The sequence below is a fragment of the Pangasianodon hypophthalmus genome, chromosome 6 (genome assembly GCF_027358585.1).
Source record: "Pangasianodon hypophthalmus isolate fPanHyp1 chromosome 6, fPanHyp1.pri, whole genome shotgun sequence".
Lineage (NCBI taxonomy): Eukaryota > Metazoa > Chordata > Actinopteri > Siluriformes > Pangasiidae > Pangasianodon > Pangasianodon hypophthalmus.
This window is the reverse complement of record NC_069715.1, coordinates 23,229,799-23,251,556: the sequence shown is the minus strand read 5'-3', so window position 1 is coordinate 23,251,556 and position 21,758 is coordinate 23,229,799. Positions and strand designations below refer to the sequence as shown.

At 39.1% G+C, this 21,758-nt stretch overlaps 1 protein-coding gene across 9 annotated transcripts in view; it reads right to left on the bottom strand.

Moving 5' to 3' along the window:
* Window positions 1-18,881, bottom strand: part of relt (RELT TNF receptor) — a 36,014-nt gene extending 17,133 nt beyond the window's left edge. The window contains exons 1-3 of one of the 9 annotated variants that reach the window (XM_026914310.3): window positions 18,685-18,881; window positions 17,986-18,163; window positions 633-707 (exon numbers count right to left, since the gene is read on the bottom strand). In XM_026914310.3, coding sequence (XP_026770111.3) covers window positions 633-677 — 45 coding nt within the window. In that variant the 5' untranslated portion in view covers window positions 678-707; window positions 17,986-18,163; window positions 18,685-18,881. Of the gene's footprint in view, window positions 1-632; window positions 708-1,227; window positions 2,508-2,604; window positions 2,706-17,985; window positions 18,164-18,684 lie in introns of those variants that run through there. The other 8 variants (XM_053234991.1, XM_026914306.3, XM_026914308.3 and 5 more) reach the window with 8 other exon arrangements.
* Between the last annotated feature and the right edge of the window lie 2,877 nt (window positions 18,882-21,758).

The following is a 21,758-nucleotide window of genomic DNA, read 5'->3' as shown; positions in this document are numbered from 1 at the left end:
GTTTCGGGAAACTTGCACAGTGAACACTTCTTGGCTTTCGCCTTCACTCTGTGCTTGGAAGACAAACCATTTTAGTTTCCTCCTTACAGTTTCTCAAAAAGGACCTTGCTCAGCTCCTTAAAAATGTCCTGATAGGATGTTAGCCAGCTGAGTGATTCTGAATCAGCACTGCTGTATAGAGCCTTTTTCAGCTCAGTGTGTGAGTGTTCATAAAGGAAGGCTATGAGCTCTGTTTGTTCTCTAGAGACGCCTACAGAGGCTGCATTGTGGCATCAATGGAGCAAGTGCTGCACACTCAATGAAATATTATGAGCGAAAGAATGGTGTTCATCACCATGGTGTTCGTCAGCCAGAATTCACACACCATGCTGACAGTGCTGCCATTTCTCTAGCTGCTTTTTTTCTAGTGTTTTCCAGTGTTTCCAAGGGCATAGTGGTAGATAGATAGATAGATAGATAGATAGATAGACAGATAGATAGACAGACGTACCACAGACATGCACTAAAATCACTACTTGTCAGACATAGAGACACACACACACACACACACACATTCAGCAATACTTCAATCATCAATGTAATGCAGTAATCTGACACATAAAGTGGAAAATCAGGGCAGGCCAAATGCTTACCATAAAAAACATAAGAGCTGAGCAGCGAAGGTGGTTCTTCATCATCTTCAACACGTTCTTCTATAAACATAAGATCTGTAAAAGAACAACATGACAAGATGAGTTGACAAAATGACACACATCAGCAACAGCAACGGTGACATCATGAAAAACAGCTGTGTCATAATCCCTGTCCAGGTAAACAGCACTTAGAGCTGAGCTCCCTTATGAATGAAAAGAACTGTGAGCTTGGAGTTGTTTATTTAAAAAAAAGCCATGACCAGTAGTATGACATAAATAGGCAGGTGATCTATATTTGGTCAGTGGTTTGGCCAGGCACTGTAGTCACTTGTTATTTTTAGCCTAAATCATGTACAGTTGGATCTGAAACAACATACTGGACATACTGGTGGTCACTCACATAAAATGACTAGAGAGTGAAAAGTGGGAGAGAGGTGGAGAGTATAAATTACATGTTATAATTTTCAAGACATTTACCACTCTTATAAGCAGTTTCATACATTTTGGTGTAGAGATACATTCTTAAAATTAACACTAAACTATTCAAAGATATGAATGAGTAAAAATCTTTATAAACAGTATAAATGCCACTTACACACAATTCTCTGCCTCTCTCTCACCAATAAAGTGCCATTTTCCCACATTTGTCCCTTTCAAACACCCAATTCTGGCCTCCAGTCCCTCTCAGATAAACGTTCCTATCCAAATACCATGAGTGTGAGGATGGCCGTTCCCTTTTCACACCCAGCTCTGACCTGGCATTTCCACCCATCCCTCACCTCCCCTTTCAGTCTCCACGGAAAAGCTATTCTAAAAATAACAATGACGCTGTACTCATCACTTTATCACCTGAGCCCAATGAGATACTACTAGATAGATAGATAGACAGATAGAGAGAGAGAGAGAGAGAGAGAGAGAGAGAATGCTCTACCCTTTTGAACTGCTATTGCAATTGTAGAGGGCAGACACACAAGGCATACAATGTGCAATCAAAGAGAAAAGCTTTATACATCTAAAACACACAGGAAACATTAAAAAACAGACCCTTCAACAAATTTAATTTCAGTACGTATTATGTAAGTCAATCAAGTTAGCCAAGTTTTAAAAGCAGCAAAAGTGATTGCCGGAACAGAAGCAACAGTAAAGATTAAAAAGAACAAGTCTTACTTGTTTAAAAATGTGAAAAACGTACCCTACATTTAAATTTCAAGAGAACAAACCTACACAGACCAAAAAAAAAAAAAAAACTTCTTACAGCAGAAAACAGGAATACATTTGCATCCCAAAATGAGCCCTGAACAACTGGGTGTCATCTTCTCCTAACTGGTCTGTGAAGACAACTGGAGAAGCAAAGGACACAAATAAGATCTCTAATTATCACTGCACTAATCTAGTGCCTCATTTTCTCCAGCACCATCTGAAAGCCCCAAAATGCCCAAGTGTAGTTTTAGAGCTCCAGTTACCTCAGCACCAATCTACAGCCACATTTAGCCTAAAGCCACAGCAAAGTACCATTAACTCAGCACCAATCTAGAGTCTCAGTTACCCCAAAGTCATTCTAAAGTCCCACTTAACTCTGTACTGTTCTGCAGTTCCAGTTACCCCAGAGCCAGAGTAAAAAGTTCGCATTTTACTCATCACAATCCAGAACTCCACTTTCCTAAGAGCCATTATAAAGTTCCACTTATCCAGATCCAATTTAAAGTCCCACGCGTCCATAAACCACTCCAAAGTCTCACTTAACTCAGCAACAGTCGAGTCCTAATCCCAGAGTCATTTTAAAATCTCGCTATGCCCCACTTACCCCATCCTCAGTGATAATCTCAATCTAGGGCCCCACTTCCATTCTACAGCTCCCCACTTAACCCAGCACCAATCTAGAACCCCACTTACCCCAGCCCCAATCCACTGCCAATTTCTCACAGCATAATCTTAAACCTCATCACCAGTGGTAATTTCAAGTCCCACATACCCCAGCGCCAATCTAGGGTTCCACTTGAGGGTCCCGTCACAATGGTGAGCTAACTTCAGAGGACTGTGTACAGTGTCAAAACAGTACAAAGTGCATACATATGAAGAGCTGTCATCACTTATACTGCCACTTAAACCACAACTCCGCCTACACCTGGAAGAGGCACCACCCCACTGTACTTATGTTCAGCAGTGACTGACACCCGGTCAGGAAACGACATTGTGGTTAAGAGTTGTTGTTTTTTAAAATTCAACCCAGACACTTAGAGAGGTTGTCCAATTTCTAACAAAAAAAGTAAAAAGCATGCACATTAACATCCTCAGAGGAAAATGCACAAGATCAAACATCAGCATGCAGATTCAAGAGTTTATGGCACATCTTAGCTAAGATAAGCTTGAGATAATTCTTAAATCTTTTAAACCCTCTAATCTAAAATAATCCTGTAGTATTACAGTGTCTAGAAAAGAAAAGAGTGCCACAAATAAGATCTGAATTGTTCAACCTCACCACCAAAGACTTACTAGTCTAATATTAATCTAAACCAGCTGGTACCAAATGCCAGAAATACCTAAAGATGCTGATGGACTAAATCAGGTGAGGTTAAATTTGATCTATGCAGTCAAGAGTACAATTCAAACACATCTGAATGAGAGGAGTTAATAAACTTAATGACAACATCATGTACCACCTGTAGAGTATCAGTATGGACTTTCGCTGACCTTTTAAAAAATCTTCACTGGCCAAAACATCCAGACAGGAACCTCTCAATCTCTCCACTTTAGTCTTGGACAAGAACCCAGTATCCTCCTCTAATGAAAGTACGCCAGATTCCATGTACCATTCAGACAGAAACCTCCCAATCACTCCAATTCAGGTTTAGACAACAACCCAAAGCGTTCCTCTGACGAAAGCACGCCAGGCTCAGTGTCCTATTCAGACAGAGACTTCCCAATCACAAAACTTCAGGCTTAGACAACAACCCGAAGCGCTCATCTGATGAAAGCACAGCAGGCTTAGTGCACTATTCACAAAGAGACCTCCCAATCACTACAATTCAGGCACAAAGCTTATACCTTCCTCTGAAAAGAAAAGCAAGCCAGGTTAAGTGTACAGAGCGAGAACCAGCTTGACAAGAGCAACACATATGACCGAGCCTGTTGGAACCATCAATCTTGTTACACTGCACAAATAAATGAACAGAAAAACACAACAAATGAGTTTCTGCTTTTGGCAAAGTACAGCAATCTCCTCTCCACAACAAATCACAGGGTCCTTCGTAATACTTTATGCATACTGTAATTTCAGTGCTTTTGCCTTCTCTTTCTCTGCTTTAACCACTATTCCAGAGCATACAGTACACGGCTCGACATGCAGAAGAAAAATGAGAATCAGTAATCATTCAGACATGCCCGTTGCCTGATGAGCGGGTATAAATTAAGACCTTTAATTAAAAAGCCAAAGGTTTCAATGAACTTTAATTACAGTTCTTGCGGTTCTGGCTCTGCACCAATCTGTTTCCATTCAGTGGTTTTTGGAACACTTGAAACCGCACGAAATAAATAAAACAATAATAACCATAAAAATCACCTAGAATTATCCATTTTGGCAGATGGCAAGTTACAAATTGGATGGGGCAGCAGGCCTAGCATGACCTTTGAATACTTTTGGCATGGTGCATGAGTTACAATGCATCCTGAAAGCTGAAAACACCAACTACGCAGACAATAAAACAGTAATATAGTATTCCGAAGAAATTCAATAAAAGCCAAACTGTGGATCTTCTAATCTAATTAAGACCGTTAGCTTTATTAGCTGCATCTACACTGAGAACAAGTAGCTCCTTCCGAACTGTGGCATCCTCTTTAATCCCAATGAGTTGACTGCATGCCAAACTTTCCACTGTAATTATGCTGAAATTCAACACCTCCATCTGCGTCAGCTTTATAATGTCTCCACCAAAATAACACTGTGCTTTAATTGTCAGGCATGTTATGTGCCCTGTGCTCATATTCTGCCCTCTCCATTTCTTTCTGACCTTTCATGAGAGATCATGCTGTGATTTGTGATTATAGTGTCTTAATTACCTTGTTTTTTCCTCATTTCATGCTCTTGGAACAGCCACCCATGTGCTGTTCGGTCAGTAGCCAAGAGAGTCCTCTTACTGGTGGGCTTTTGAAATTTATATGAAATTAGCACTTTCTCAAAGCAGAAGTCAACGTTTCGAAAGCTAAAATGGAACAATGCATTTACAGACTCATAAAGCTGAACCCTTACAGGCTTCATATGAATGGAAAACAGGTTGCAAAAATATAACAATGCAAGAAATGGAAAAATCATGCAAAAAAAAGAAAGGGAAAGTTTGGGGTTCTGTTTATGAGACATAAGCTGGCATGAGTCAGCAATTACACCAGTTAGTCAAACACCCCCGGCTGCCGTGAGTCTGAAAAGATGACCAAAAGTAGCGAAAAAAGGGTGTGATGTCGATTGTTTGTAAGTGGTTTGTTCCTGTGTGGGAGCTAAAGATTGGAAAACAGACACAAAAACAGGCTCACAAGACAAGATCCTCACTCTGCTGTGGTTATGTCAGTGGAAGAAAATAAAGGAAAACTGACCATTATCTATTGGTCACTCTAGCCAAGGACTTAAATTTAGCATCATTATGTAATGCCTAAACCTCAAAGTGTAATGCGGTGTATTTACCTTTTGCATGCTATAGAAGTAATTGTGTTGAACACATTTTAAATACTACAGTAAGGTCCAAAAGACTGAGACCATGTTGAAAATCTGGGATTTTTTTTTTTTTTTTCATTTATAATTGGTAATAAACAGGTTTTATAATTTTGAAATATTTAAAACAAAGAAAGTATATGTTCAATATCTTGAATTTTTAATATTCAGGATTCTGCACTATTTCTAGTTCCAAATTTAAATGTAAGCAAATTTGATATTGACCATGTTAACTGCTTTGTACAAAAGGTCAGATTCTCCTCATGCCTAATCCCTTCTGCTGAAGCATATGTTCAGACAACACTCTGATGGATTTGAGCTAAAATGGATCATAACGTTTTGCACAAACTTGTCGAGTCCATGCCAGCTTGAGTGCACAAAAAAAGAAAAGCACTATGAAACTCTGAAATTCATGTAAATAATTCAAAAATTCTCCTTTTCACTCAAGTTGTCAGTAATATAATTTGTAATGAAAACTGTTGTATTAAATTAGAAACGAATGCAAAAATTGTTCTGAGAATTTTGGACCCCACTGTATGTTTACCCCGGCGTAAACATCAGGATAAAGAAGAGTAAGCCACACACTCATTACACAACCACAAAGACACACTATCTTCCTCAAATAAACACACCTGCCTCATACTTCAGTTAGTTTATGCTACATTACAATGATGTTCACTAAGTACAGTCAAACAAAACATGAACCTGCTTATGTTTACTCGTGTACTTGTAAATGTTCACTACATGCGTCACATCCGATGCTGAGCTTAGACACGGCATGTAAACCGACACAGGAAAGAAACTTTGTGGAACACTTTCACTCAGTCATACTGACATCATAAGCAGCATCAAGCAAGATCCCATAAGACTATCAGGATCATTGGTATACTGAGACATTAGCAGCATCAGGACCTCCAACCTTGCTCTGATTAACCATTTAATATTGGTGGTTAATAAACATGAAAGTAAAAAGCTTATATTTTTAAATCTGATGTGTGAAACAGGAACAATTTCTTGGCCTGTAGCTTTACTGGGATAATGGTGATATAAGCCATTCCCAAAAGTTCCAATAAGAGGCTTCCTATTCCCATTTGGGAAATTCCACACTGAGCAGGTAAAGCACAGCCATGTAATCACTGGAATGTTAAATGTACCCACATGTGAAGCCAGAGTGCCTCAGAACGCCTTACTGGCATTTTGAAAAACCAGCCCATGCTGAAGGCATGGTACATTTAGTGGTGAATGCCTGGGTAAATTTTAGCCACTTTTTTCAGAATAGTAATTAGTGCTCCCTGTATTTTAGAACAGAATTGCCTCAATTTGTAAGTTTGGGATTTCAAATGCTTATGATAATGGCAAGTATTTTAAAACTTGCAAAGTTCCCCTGGCTGACTTCTGTAATTACACTTCACTGCAGCTGTGACTGTGTTACACACCGGCCTGTATTAATGAATGGCTGTCCATTGCATTGCATGCCACACATGGACCACAAGCCACTATCATGGCACTGGGGAACCTCAAACCTAAATGTGGCCATAGTCATGCCTTTTTTCAAATAATACGCTAAATGAATGTTTTCCGGTCCTGGGGCCTCATTTAAAAACTGCTAGTACACAATAGAGTACTAACAAGTATTCTAAGTAAAAGTATCCACTGATTTTTTTTAAAGGATGCTTAAGAGATGGCCTGGCGTCCCATCCACGGTGTATTCCTGCCTCATGCGCAAAATTGCTTTTGAATCTTTTGAGGTTTATTTCAACATATTTCAGCTGCCCTCCATTGTTATTGGTTGTTATGCTGGTATGACTGTAGTGGGTTTAGCAGTATGGTTTGGCATTATACACTATATGGACAAATGTACTGGGACACCTGACCATTACACTCATATGCGCTTGTTGAACATCCCATTCCAGATTTAGTCCCACTTTGTTGTTATAATAAGCTCCACTCTTATGGGAAGGCTTTAAACTAGATGTTGGAGCGTGGCTGTGGGGATTTGTGTTCATTCAGCTACAAGAGCATTAGTGAGGTCAGGTTCTGATGTCGAGCGGGGAGGCCTGGTGTGCAGTCTGCATTTCTGCTCATCCCAAAGGTGTTGAGTGGGGTTGAGGTCAGGGCTCTGTGCAGGACACTCAAGTTCTTCCACTCCAACCATAACACACCATGTCTTCATGGACCTCACTTTGTGCACGGGGGACTGTCATGGTGAAACGGATTTGGACTACACCTCTTAGTTCCAGCGACAGGAAATTGTAATTCTACAGCATACGAAGACACACCATACAATTGTGTGCTTCAATTTTTGTGGCAACAAAGAACCACATATGGGTGTGATGGTCAGGTGTCCACAAACTTTTGAACATATAGTGTATATTCATATTCCATACATACATGTAAAAAAAAAACTGAATTATGCACATGCCTACATGACATGTATGTACAGAATGAAAGGTAAGCCTCAATGAATAAGGTGAAGACTGGGATTTGTGCATTTATCATACTAAAACTATCCCTAGGGGCTCTAATTAAGCTATTGATTTCTTGCATAAAAGTACAGTGGCTTCAGGCTGGGATACACTTATATTTTAAACTCCAAGCCTAAAACCCTTGCCCAGTGGCAGTGAGTTGAGTCTTACACCAAAGGAAATCCCACTTCAAAAGCCCTGGATTTTTGAATTCTCCAGCATAGGTCAAGACAGAGCAGGGTGTAATTATAGTTATGAGCAAAGCATTGAGCCAGTTCTTATTCAAGTTTTATCCTGAGTCAATTTCACACCGGATAGCAGGGTAAGTGACCCTGTCAGAAACACTCCAAGCTAAATAACTTTCTCAGAATCTCTCAAAATGTACAGCTAATCTCAAATACGCACACACCTATGCAGCAACATGAATATGCTGCATAATTCACTATATAAGCCCTTAACACTTAGCTCACTAAACCAGTTTCTACCTAAAGGCACACAACTCACTTCTATTATTACTAGGCTTGGAAGCAGACAAGCAATTAAACTGAAGGGACAAAAAGCTTAAAGGTTTGGAATGAGGGTTCTGCAAAGTTAATACTCTGAATGGAACATTGTAGACCAAAAGAAAAAGTACCAACACCATACAAAAGATAATATCCTAAGGACAGAATTGGTATAACTTGCTGTAATTCGAAATCATGTCTATTCGTGTAACACCTAAGTTTAGGGTGACATCAAATATAGCGATTATGTTGTGAAATCATGAAAAATGTGTATCAAAGATAACATATATAGGCATCGATGTACTTAATATAATCCGTGGAAAGTAGGCTAATAGAATAAATGTTGGCTGTAGGGTTGTTTTTCACTATTTGTGCCAGAGGCAGAACTACCGTGGTTCAACTGGTGCACTTGTACTGGGGCTTGTGACCCATGTGTTCAACAGTGTAGCTATTTGCTGACAGTTAAATTACTTCATTTAGCAACTCTAGCTCATTCCTTCAACCTTTTTAAGGAAAGGTTGAATGAAAGCCAAATAAATCAACTTAATGTTACAATTTACTTTTCTATTATATCTAATGCTTCATAACTTTGTATTTAAATGAGATGTTTCCCTGCCTTGTACCACGTGTTACTGGCATAGGCTCTGGATGAATGGGACTATCCTCTCATGAAATATTGCATTATTTTGTGTTAGTGTTATATAATTTGAATGGTAATCCATGGTTTTCCTCATTTTGTAGAGCTCATGTACATTTACTCATTGACTCCTTCTCCATTTCCTCACAACAGGACACGTCATATTATATTACACTATTTAGATGTTAATTACATCGCTTTGCTTTGTTTGACGTTATTAATTTCAAATTCCAAACCCCGTAGGCTGCTTGCCAGTAAGAATTCCTTTCCATCATAAACATAAAAGTGGAGCCCAAAAGTGAAGAGAGAGGAAAGACAAAGAATTGGACAGAGCAAAGCTCTTATGATTAGATACATTTTTACATCAGGTTCTTCCTCTTTGATAAATAATTCTGGCTGGTAAAGGGTAAGCTGTCATAACACACCTAGTTTCCTAACCACTGTAATTTATGATTTACTGATATATCTTGTATTTAAATGCCACTTTTTGCTTATCAAAGTCTCTCATTTCTTGTTCAGGACTAGTATTATAGCACATAGCATCTTTGTACACTAAGAAAATTAGGTAGCTAGGTTGTTTCTCTGAGATAATGGCTAGTTTCCAGCAAAATGAATTGATGATAGCTGTGTTTATGTGCTTAGCTCCAGTAAGATCATGTAAGGTAATGTTCCAGCACCGAAATAATGCAGTGGGTGCAATTGGCATAATTTATATTTGTGTTAGTTATTTGTTGCTTAGTAGTTATGCTTGTTTTCTGCTTTGCTATGATAGTGCTGGTTGTTAAACAGTTGTAGGCAGCACTGTTCACCATAACAACTACCAGTTTACTGACAGTTCATGAAATATTAAAGGTGTGGGAGTATACATGTTTAATTACTTTATTTGTGAAGGCATCATCAATAGGACCCAAATGTACTGCTTGCAAAGGGGCCTATTGCGGAAAAAAATCACCACTGTTTTGTGCATTTAATGTCAAGGACATTTACAATTTACGCAGGTTTGTGAAAAATGTCTGGCCGGAGCAAGACTAGCCCTTTCATGCATAAATTATTTATACCTATGTCCAGATTCTTTAGATATTGTCTTTTTTACTTAAAATTGCATAATATATGAATTTCGATTCTGTCTAAATATCAAATATTAAAAAATAAATGGATTGTCCTTGAGCCTATAACACTATGCCTGAAATAATAAAAAAATAAATCTTGTCCAAAATTTTTAACAATCAGGTCTTAAATATGTAACTCTTAAGACATTTTTTAAAGAAACCATACAAAATTTATACAGTTTAGAACCGCTGCATGATGCAAAAAAGCCCCCCACTAGTTTAAAAAAACCAAACAAATAAACTTAGTTTTTTAAAAATCTTTAATTTTTTTTTATTAAAAAAAAGCTACTGAAATTACTGAAGATTGAGAACGACAAATAGTCTAGAGAGCTACAGATGTTTATTTACCTTCATTTACAGTAATGCTCTCAAGTGATTTGGAGGTAATTTTACATCTTATATTTTCCTAAAATATAAAAAAGAGCCTTAAATTGACTGTCCATGAGTACAGACACTATCCGTGAAAGGGCTAGAAAGAAAAAGAAAAAAAAAAAACCTTGTGATGTTTTTCTTAAATTGTTCCTGTTTGTGAGTTACAGATTAGAGGACGGACACAAAAACAGGATTATGAGACATGATCATCACTCTGCTGTGGTTTCTGTCAGTGGGAGAAAATAAAGGAAAACCAACCATTATCTTGCTTGCTCTAGCCAAGGACACCAAATCAGTATCATGATGTAATGCCATAACCGCAAAGAGTAATGCTGTTTATTTATAGCAGTAATTTACTGTACAAAACAAACACCTTTCCAGTACTATGTTTACTCAAGCATAAATATCAACTTGGATAAAGAACAATAGGCCACACATCCATTACACCACCGGTTCCCAAGCTGGTATCTGAGAACCACAAGATGGGAATCACTGCATTACACACCACAAAGCTTTCCTCACCTCACATTTCAGGCAATTATCACAATGATGTTTACAATGTTGTCCACTGTGTACAAAATCATGTAACCTGTATCTGTTTATGTTTTTTATCTGTAAATGTTTACTACAGGGTTACTGTAGAGTATGCGTCATATCAGTATCCGAGTCGATACAAGGGATGTAAACTGACACAGGAAGGAATGGGGTCATGGTTAAACTCCACACGATCATCAACCATGCTGACATCATGAGCAGGATCGAGTGTAGAAAGGAAACCTGACAGTATCATCCAGACACTCAGACATCGGCAACATCCAGAGCTGAAACCTTAGTAAGAAAAATAATGGTGTCTGCTAAATCTATCCCAAACAATTCTTAGTTATTTTACATTGGTGGTTCTGCGATATAAGGTCATGTCGTATTGCTTAATAATTTATTAATAATGTATTATCTTGACAGTTTAGTAGTAAAAAAAAATATTTCTTTGTTATTTCATCACTCCAGAGAAGTTTTTGTATTTTATTTATTCACTGTTTAATTTTCAAGGTGGAAAATAGTTAGTAAAAGCTTGTAAACAAAGATTTTCAATCAATCATGCTTCGTTATTCAGTCCCTACACCAATCAGAATCTGACCATTCAGCAACAGGTTTCTGTGAGTCACCAAAGTTGTAAAACATCCTGGTCAAATTTCCATCTCGAGATTAGTAATGGGCCATCCAGATAAAGATTTCAATAGATTTAGCTTTTTATACTGTCATCTGAAACACTTGGAAGTACAGTCACATAGCCTTATCTAAGCTGAAAAAAAAAAAGAAAATACAACAAGTATTTAAGTGTAGACCTTGGAGGGTTACGAGGCATGAAAATATCTTTCTCCCTTCAATTTCATGTGATGTGAAAAACAACAATATTGTTTTTGGCCTGCAAATTTACTGGGATCAAGTCAGTACAAACATAAGCATCTCATTTATAATTTTTATGCCAAAAATATTGAGGCCCTTCTTTTCCCCTCTTCATAACAACTTCAGGACGAAATGAGAGTTGAAGGTGCTAGATTCTGACTATAGAGAGAGTGCCGGAAAGTTGGAGAGATCCAATTGGGGAAGAAGCCATTTCTGATGATTCCAATAAGTGGCTTCCTTAATGGAAATATGCAGAATGGGAGAAATCCATTGAGCAGGTAAAGCACAACAATGTAATCAATGAGATGTAAAATCAGGCCATGCAGAAAGCGCATGAAATTTAGTGGAGAAAGCCAGGGTATATTTTCAGTTACTTTTTGTCAGGATAGTAATTAGTGCTCCCTGTATTTTAGAACAGAACTGTCTCAATTTGTAAGTTTAGGATTTCAAATGCTCCTAATGAGGCCAACTGTTTTAAGACTGGGCGGGTCCAGACTTCACCCCTACAAATGCATGCCGTTGCCCTTCCTCTTCTGTAAATACCCTTTGCTACAGTAGTGATGTATTAACTTATGCATGTCCATTGCATTGCATGCCACACATGGACCACAAAAACCACTACCATGGCATTGTGGAACCTCAACCCTATATGTGGCCATAATCATCCCTCTAGAATAGGGTTTGTCAACTGGTGGTCCGCGGTCCGGATGCACACCCAGGAAAGTATTTCAGCGGACCAAAAATATAGTAGAAGAGCCTTTACTGTACTAAAAAATCAGCAATAGTTCAGCAGCTCCAGATTTCTAAACATGACCCAGCAATGATTTTTGCAGATTATGTTTTTGAAATAGAAAAAAATTCAACAACTGAAACAGTCTGTTTAAAGACAAATGGACAGAGAAGTATGCGTTTATCCTCCACTTCAAGATAAAAACATATGTCTCACCTGTTCAGTTCTGTTGCGTTAGTGCATGATATATCGAGATTAAACCAAAAGACAAAAGATACCTTTCAGCAGTTTGCAATAACTAACTAATTATAATAAATCACAATATTTTCAAAGCTGCAGTAGGATGCTGAGGATTTTAAAGTATACGCAGAGCAGAATTACAATGACAAACGTTTTCATCGAGCTGTGATGATGCGGCATCAGATCGGCACCATCAGCAGATCATGGGTATGAAATGGCATCCTGGGTCCTGCACTGTGGTTGATACTGACATTATCGTAATACCAAAAATACTAAAAATGAAAACAGACAGAGAAAAACTAAAGCAGGTAGACACAACATGCTGTCATTAAACTATTTAAATCACAGGATTTTACAAAAATACAGGCAATGACATATTGTATGCTTCACATCTTAAATAAAAACATAACTAGATAATTGGAAGTTGTAGGGTAGTGTTGTGTTTATTAAGCAGAATGCATATGAATACTGCATTTAAATTAACTCCAAGAAATCCAGGACACAGCTGTCCTTATTTTGCTTTCTGAATGGGGTGTGCAAAGTTCTGCACGGGGCCCAGGTCATGTTCATTCATTCATTCATTCATTCATTCATCTCCAGCAACCGCAGGAATAAACCCATGCCAGACCACCAGAGAACCTAGAGGAAACCCATGTGGACATGGAACGAAGATGTGAAACTGAGCTCTGTTTATGAACACACAGCAACCTGAGTTCAGGATTCAACCCTAGACCCTGGAGTTATGATGTAACGATGATACCCGCTGAGACACCCTGCCACCAGGGCATGTTTTGAAGCACAATAATACTATCACGCAAGTTGATTTTTTTTTTTTTATTAATTCACCTTCCTACATGGCATATATATAATGAATGGAAAGCCTTAAATGATGCAGTGAAGTCTGCCACTCCTTGCACAAGTGTCCATCAGGCTAAAACAGTCCCTGGGGATCAATTGCAATGCTCTAATTAAGCATTTTCTAGTCCAGGCCCAATGTACTTGCCCAGTGGCAGTGGGTTAAGTCTCCTGCCAAGGAATACTCCCACTTCAAAAACTCTGGGTTTATACATTCTGCTATGCAAGTCAAGTCATGAGCAGGGTGTAATTATGGTATAAGATGAAGCATTGAGCCAATGTATGCGCAAATATTTTTCACCAGATGACCCTGACAGAAACCCTCTGAGCTGAATAACCACTAAGTTCGCATACACAGAGGCCTACATAGCAACATGAATATGACCCATAACTCACCTCGCTTTTTATGCACATGTCAAAATTTCACTGAATTTCTACAAGTCTTATTTACATAGGCTGGAAGCAGACAATTGAATGAAGCAAAGGATAAAAGGTTTGAAATGAGTGTACTGCAGAAAGTTTAAAAGTCTGAATGGAACATGGTAGACCAAAAGAAAATGCCCCAATACCACACAAAAGCTAATATCCTCCGCTCACACAGCCGTGACAGTAGACAGGAATGCAGTAGACTGAGTTGGCATAACTTCCTCTCATTTGAAATCCTGTCTATTTGTGTAATGTTTTATTAGTCTGTCTGGGTTTATTTTAACAGAGGCATGTCAAATATAGTGGAAAAAACATGTATCAGCTAATATAGGCTATTAATAGTGGAAAATAAACTAAGAAAGGAAATGTTGGATGTTTATTTTTCACAATTGGATACACAGTGTTGGATACACAGTATGCTCAACTACACTCTTAGAAAAAAGGTTAAATCTAGCACCTAAATGATTTTTAATGGATTTAGTACCCAACAACAAAAGGTTTTCCTGCTACAATAATGTTAACGTTATTATTGTAACGTTATAACGCTACAATAAAAATAAAACGTTGGTTTAGACCTAGAGACCCTTGTACCACAGCTTCTTTCAGTTGCTGTTTTCTTTGGGGGGGTTTCTCCCTTGTTGTTTAAAATATCTAGATGAAAATATCAGGAAATGAAAGCTGAAATTCTGATCTATTGTCTCATATTCATCTTTTGATCTTAAACCCAAATGTCATTAGTGTATAGCAAAAACAGTAGAATTGGCCTTGCCAATTGTTGTTTCTAATACTGTCACCTATAGAAACTGAAAAGCTAAGACTAACAATTTTGTTTTTGTATATTTGTATTGTAAAATCCATCAAAGACATAAACCAGAAAAGATGACAGAGTAACAAGAGTAAAAAGAGTAACAGGATAAACATTTCACTGAAACATTTTCAATGAATGTCACTGAATTTCTTTAGGATGTGCCATTCATGAGTGTATCTCCAGCAGACTCTGAGACATGGCACAAGCAGAGAGAAGACGCTGTTGTTTAAAAAAAAATTTAATTAGCTTTCAAAACAGTTCAGATATATATGAAGACAAATCCCTTTAAACACAGCGCATGTTAATACACTTTAAACAGAGATTATACTGTTTTGTGCTTCTAATAATGCTTATGTATTTGTAACAATATTTGTACAAATTATTACAAACAAAAAGTGTAATAATTTGTAATAGTAACAAGAATAAACTTTATTTAGTCATTCTATTTATTCAGTCTGATTTAAAGATGAAAGTAGTATAAGCATTCTCTGAAAAGACAGGACTGACAGGTAAAGCCCCAAAAGCAAATAGCTCTTTAAATAAAACTGGGTTGCTGTTATATTTATTGTAAATCTGCTTATCATAGTAAACGTCATGTATCATGATCGCTTCATGTAACTTAATATTGCCTTGATATTTTTCACAAGCAAGAATCATGTAGGATAATATTTATTGTTCATCAATTATGCAGTTGCTCTTTCTGAAATCTTGTATGAGCGCAACATATACATACATCCTCAGCTGGACCACCCTGTTAATGCCTCAAGAACGCCACCCTGTTAATACCTTTTTACACCCCCTAGCCATGAAAAAAAAATCCCTGTAAAGCTCAGCCATGCATTTTCATTTTATTGAGAAATTATACTTAAAGGTGCAATAGTCAATTTTTTTCCCTAAATGATAATAATGAATAAGGTGAAAAAATATGAGGAATGAGGGTGTTAAGTCGTGATTTTCCTCAGGAGGAAAGTATAACATGGCTGAGAAAATCCCTTTGGAAAACTGCTTTACAGTCCAGAATGCATGTTTGTGTTTAGATGGCCATCCTGTTAGTCATTTTATAGCCACTCCCTCACACCGCTTCACTCTGCACCCTGCTAACATGCAAAAAAACACAGCTTGGCACTCATAAGAGTTCATTATGAAATGAAAAAGACAGAGAATGCACTTGTAACCATTCTCATAAATCATTATGAGCCGGAGTTTGAGTGTTTATAGTGTTATACAGTGCACTTGTAAGTAATATCGGGACAGTCCTTGCTAATGCTAACTCTAGTTAGCATGCTAACTCTAGCTGAACCACCACATTGTGTTCAAGGGTGGGAAAAGGCAGCGGTCTCAAAGAGTGAAAAAAATCATCCAAAACTTATTCAGCTTGACCTACTTAACTAATAATGTCAATTTAAGTACTTATAAAGTACTATAGAATAAAATAAATCCTCAGAAATCTACTTAAGTAAGCGTAAAGTATTAAATTTCAATGATACTGTAGTAATGATGTACAATTACGCAAGTATTTTCCACCCCTGATTTTAGTTTTGTTTTTAAGTAATGCCTTGAAAAAGCCAAACACCATGGCAACATTTTAAATCTATATGGCCACACAATCGATACATAATTGCTACAAATATGCAGTTTGCTCATAACAGGCATGTGCTCATATTACATTTTCAGTTTCATTTTTATTGACATGGCACATTTTTCATAACAGATATTTGCCCCAAAGAAGCTTCACAGAAATTATAAATCTGGACTCCTAATGTGTAAACTAAAGGCAAAACTGGAAAGAAAATACTGCTTGAACTCCTTTTATATCATAATAATAATAATCATGATTTACAATATTATCATGTCATTATCACTGGTGACTGGTGTTGCTAAAATCCCCTGTGTTTCAAAGATTAAAAAAAGACATCAGCATACTGAAAGGTTTCATTTTTGGCATCAGATTATTTGCTGTTAACAAATGGCTTAAAGGTAGATTATTCTAGACTTCTGTGGAACCAAGCACGACAGCACCAACAATGAAGAATACACAGAAGAGTATGAAGAAGTGAGGCTCGGGCTGATTTCTTTCTAGCCCAGACTGTAGATTCATGTAGCCTGTCAGTGTCAGATAATTACACAGACTGAAGTGTCTCCTAGATTTCGTCTACATTTAAGCTGATATCGTTCAGCCCGCTCAAGTGACGCATTCATACCATCATTTTTTCCCCCAAAATACCTTTGGATGAGAAACTAAAAGAAGATAAACTAAGCACACACTGCCTAATCTATGCAAAAATTACACAAAAGGACAGAGAATGGAACCAAGTTTGGTGATTTTTGGTTCAAATAAAAGGGTTACAACTTTTCTGTTTAAAGAGAATGGACCCAGTACAGCATTATGGACTTGGAAGAAAAAAAAAAGATAAATCACAAATACAGCTGCCTATCTGTCTTAATGTGTGTAATAGTTTGTGCCACATCATTCTTCTATATATAATGCATTGCTCAACCCTAATAGTTTCATTGTTGAGCTACTGATAGATATTAGATTTTAGTCTCCCATCTACTGTCATGACCAGCCCTCACTGATCATTATCATTTGAGCTTTTGTGTTTTTCATCTGATGAACAGAACATGTGATGCTTTTTCAAATCTAGCCAAAATAACTTATTTAGAAGACAGCTTTTTGTATGCTGCATTCTGAATGGGATGGTCTTTATTTGAGGAGCACAAACACTACCAGACAGAATATACTGTAGGTCTGGTAACCATAACTCCATGCTAACAACCCTGTGCGTGCTGCATATTGTGATTATCGACACATGCCCAGTTCATTTGGAGCTGAACTCTTTTTGGATTCAAACAGTGGGTGGGTGTGAATCTACCCAGTGGGCAGGATCACTGAAAAGTTATCACAACTGTATTTAAGTGTGAGATCTGCATTCCTATGTACACAACTTGCCTTCTGATGGGAAGAATTAAAGGCCTGTGAATTGTTTGCTAAAATAAAACATAATGATATGGGATTAGTGTAACTGACGTGTTTCATAGTACAAGCAAACATGTTTGCATGGGATATTGTGGATTTTTGCTGAGAAATTAACAGCAGGTACGTACGTATTCGATATACAGATGTTGTCCTTGTGTATTTTGACGTCACCTGGTTTTAAACCGGTGTGCTCTCTGCAGAAAGAAGATCAGAGGTGTAAATTCCAGGTTGGCACCATGCCACCAGGCTCAGCGTACCGAGGGAGCAGACACCTGGCAACCTTTGCAGATGGATGTAGTGTGGTTGCTGTTTTATAACAAACAGAACAAGCTTAAGTACCTCACTTAATCTTATTAATGACAGGTTATAGTGTGAAATGAAGCACAGATATATGTAGATGTACACAGGCAGTCTTGTTAGAGCACAGCATCACAGCCTGGTCTACATCCCAGCATTATTCCTAACTAAGACCAAGCTCCAGAGCATCCTCTTACCACATAACAGCTTATGGGAGAGCTACATGCATTAAGTCTGTCATAAGTCTGATCCTGAGGCTGAATACAAAATACAAGCCAGAAGCAGAGTGCATGAAGATCATTAGTAATCTCTGATAGAGCTCAACACTATCCAATGCTCAGTGCTGTGCAGATTAGATTAAACTGTTAGAAAATACACATAGTTTGCATTGTGGCAGATTTCATGACCAGCCAGGTTGGCCAGTGATCTTCAGTCTCCTCATGTCATTCAAACCTGAGCAGCAGCATTAGAAAGAAGAGCATTACAGAAAGCATGTATGTGATTCTGAAGCCAGAAGAAAGTCAACTTACCTGATTAAGCTTGTATTTTTACTGTAACTTAATGTTGCGCTGTAATCATAACTCTGTGCGCGCTAGCTTTAAAAACAAGACAGAGGGAGAGAGAGAAAAGAAATATATATATTTAAACAAACAAACAAAAAAGCCGGTAGGAAGCACCGCTCCTGACCCGTGATGGAGCTGTAGTGAAACTCCACGGGGGCGCGCGTCCTGAGCTCTACGTCACAGAATGAAACTGGAGCGCGCGCACCGCCCCTTTTGCGTGCTGAGCTCAGAGCCGGTGTGTGTGTGTGTGTGTGTGTGTGTGCATTACGTTGTGCTGAGCTCAGAGCTGGTGCGTGTGCAGTGCACTATCCTGAGCTCAGAGCTGAGAGCCGGTGTGTGTGTGTGTGTGCGTGTGTGCATTACGTTGTGCTGAGCTGAGAGCCGGTGTGTGTGCATTACGTTGTGCTGAGCTGAGAGCCGGTGTGTGTGCATTACGTTGTGCTGAGCTGAGAGCCGGTGTGTGTGCATTACGTTGTGCTGAGCTGAGAGCCGGTGTGTGTGCAGTGCACTGTGCTGAGCTCAGAGCTGAGAGCCGGTGTGTGTGCAGTGCACTGTGCTGAGCTCAGAGCTGAGAGCCGGTGTGTGTGCAGTGCACTGTGCTGAGCTCAGAGCTGAGAGCCGGTGTGTGTGTGCAGTGCACTGTGCTGAGCTCAGAGCTGAGAGCCGGTGTGTGTGCAGTGCACTGTGCTGAGCTCAGAGCTGAGAGCCGGTGTGTGTGTGCAGTGCACTGTGCTGAACTCAGAGCTTAGAGCCGGTGTGTGTGTGCAGTGCACTGTGCTGAGCTGAGAGCTGAGAGCCGGTGTATGTGCAGTGCACTGTGCTGAGCTGAGAGCCGGTGTGTGTTCAGTGCACTGTGCTGAGCTCAGAGCTGGTGTGTGTGCAGTGCACTATCCTGAGCTCAGAGCTGAGAGCTGGTGTGTGTTCAGTGCACTATCCTGAGCTCAGAGCTGAGAGCTGGTGTGTGTGCAGTGCACTGTGCTGAGCTCAGAGGTGAGAGCTGGTGTGTGTGCAGTGCACTGTGCTGAGCTCAGAGCTGGTGTGTGTGCAGTGCACTATCCTGAGCTCAGAGCTGAGAGCTGGTGTGTGTTCAGTGCACTATCCTGAGCTCAGAGCTGAGAGCTGGTGTGTGTGCAGTGCACTGTGCTGAGCTCAGAGGTGAGAGCTGGTGTGTGTGCAGTGCACTGTGCTGAGCTCAGAGCTGGTGTGTGTGCAGTGCACTATCCTGAGCTCAGAGCTGAGAGCTGGTGTGTGTTCAGTGCACTATCCTGAGCTCAGAGCTGAGAGCTGGTGTGTGTGCAGTGCACTGTGCTGAGCTCAGAGGTGAGAGCTGGTGTGTGTGCAGTGCACTGTGCTGAGCTCAGAGCTTAGAGCCGGTGTGTGTGTGCAGTGCACTGTGCTGAGCTGAGAGCTTAGAGCTGGTGTGTGTGCAGTGCACTGTGCTGAGCTCAGAGCTGGTGTGTGTGCAGTGCACTATCCTGAGCTCAGAGCTGAGAGCTGGTGTGTGTGCAGTGCACTGTGCTGAGCTCAGAGGTGAGAGCTGGTGTGTGTGCAGTGCACTGTGCTGAGCTCAGAGCTTAGAGCTTAGAGCTGGTGTGTGTGCAGTGCACTGTGCTGAGCTCAGAGCTCAGAGCCGGTGTGTGTGCAGTGCACTATCCTGAGCTCAGAGCTGAGAGCAGGTGTGTGTGCACTGCTGAGCTGAGCTCACTCATTTTAACCTCATGAAGAACTTGCTCATGAAGTGATGAATCGAGTCATGTGCAGAATTTGGGAAACACACTCCAACATGTAGAAATTTAATAAAATGTTTCATCTTTCTGTTGCTTGGCACGTTGTGGTGTGGTTCCTGGTCTAACACACACTTCATGATGCTAAGATGGGTGTTTTATAACAAGAATACACACTAACGTGCATTGCAAGTGGAATAAAGAAGCAGGATTAGCAAACAGTGCATTAACACACGCGTGAAAACACTCAAACACTCAACCTATTTGAAACATCCCAGTGGTGGTGGTAATGAGCTGATGCACGTAACTGGGTGTGTTAAAGTGGGGGGAAACACTAAAGAAGCTGAATTTGGCATTAAACATTCTACTTTTTCTAGTTCTACTTTTTTTTTAGTTCAAAGATAATAAACAATAAAGGATATCTTTATATGTAAGGATATCTTTATATCTAAGTACACTGTGCTTTGTAAGGAATAAAACATGACAGGGTGTGCTGTTATAGGAAATTAATTAATGACTGGTTGGTGTGAAGCGGAGTTACAGTTACCATCCTCCAGTTGATTATTTTCCAATAACATCATGTACCATTATATTTTATTCCTCTTATACAATAGCAATTTGCCAACAATTGTTTTTATTCATTAAACATCATACTTTTTACAGTACAAAAAATACTTTTTATCCATTTATGATTACCTTTAATGTGCTGGAACATCTGTGGAACGAGTTCTTGTTATCACTTAGGTTATAGCATCAATAAACAGTTTACTACTCACCAGCCTCTTTGTTTTCTCTCTCTCTCTCGTAATTTAATAAGACAAACCATTCACCTTGCCATGTTACCAAGAAACATCAAGTAATAAAGTCATGAAGACTTTCCTGTGTCGGAAAACTTAGTTTACCTCTGACTGTTACAAAGTGCTAGCACTGGAGACTCCTTCCATAAGTGCTAAATAAACTTCTCCTTACAGAAAACGTCACTCATCAGCAGTTACATGTTTTTTAAAATCGGTTCATGTGCAGCATCAGCAATACAAGTCCCTGTGTATCTGTTACCACAGAAACAGTAACATGTTAGAATGAGTGCATGAGTGCATGAATATAAACCTGTCATGTGCCTTGTAGCTGGAAGTACTGTCAGAAGAGCTGCGGTTATAGAAAACTCCTTCTGACCAAACAGATTTGAGAATTCAACAGTGCTATGGTGTAATGTAAAATAATAATAATAGTAATAATAAAATGATGCACAAATTTCCGACTTGAATGTAGACAATCAGCCAAGAAATTGGGTCTGACTCTTTTTTTCTGTCCAAACAT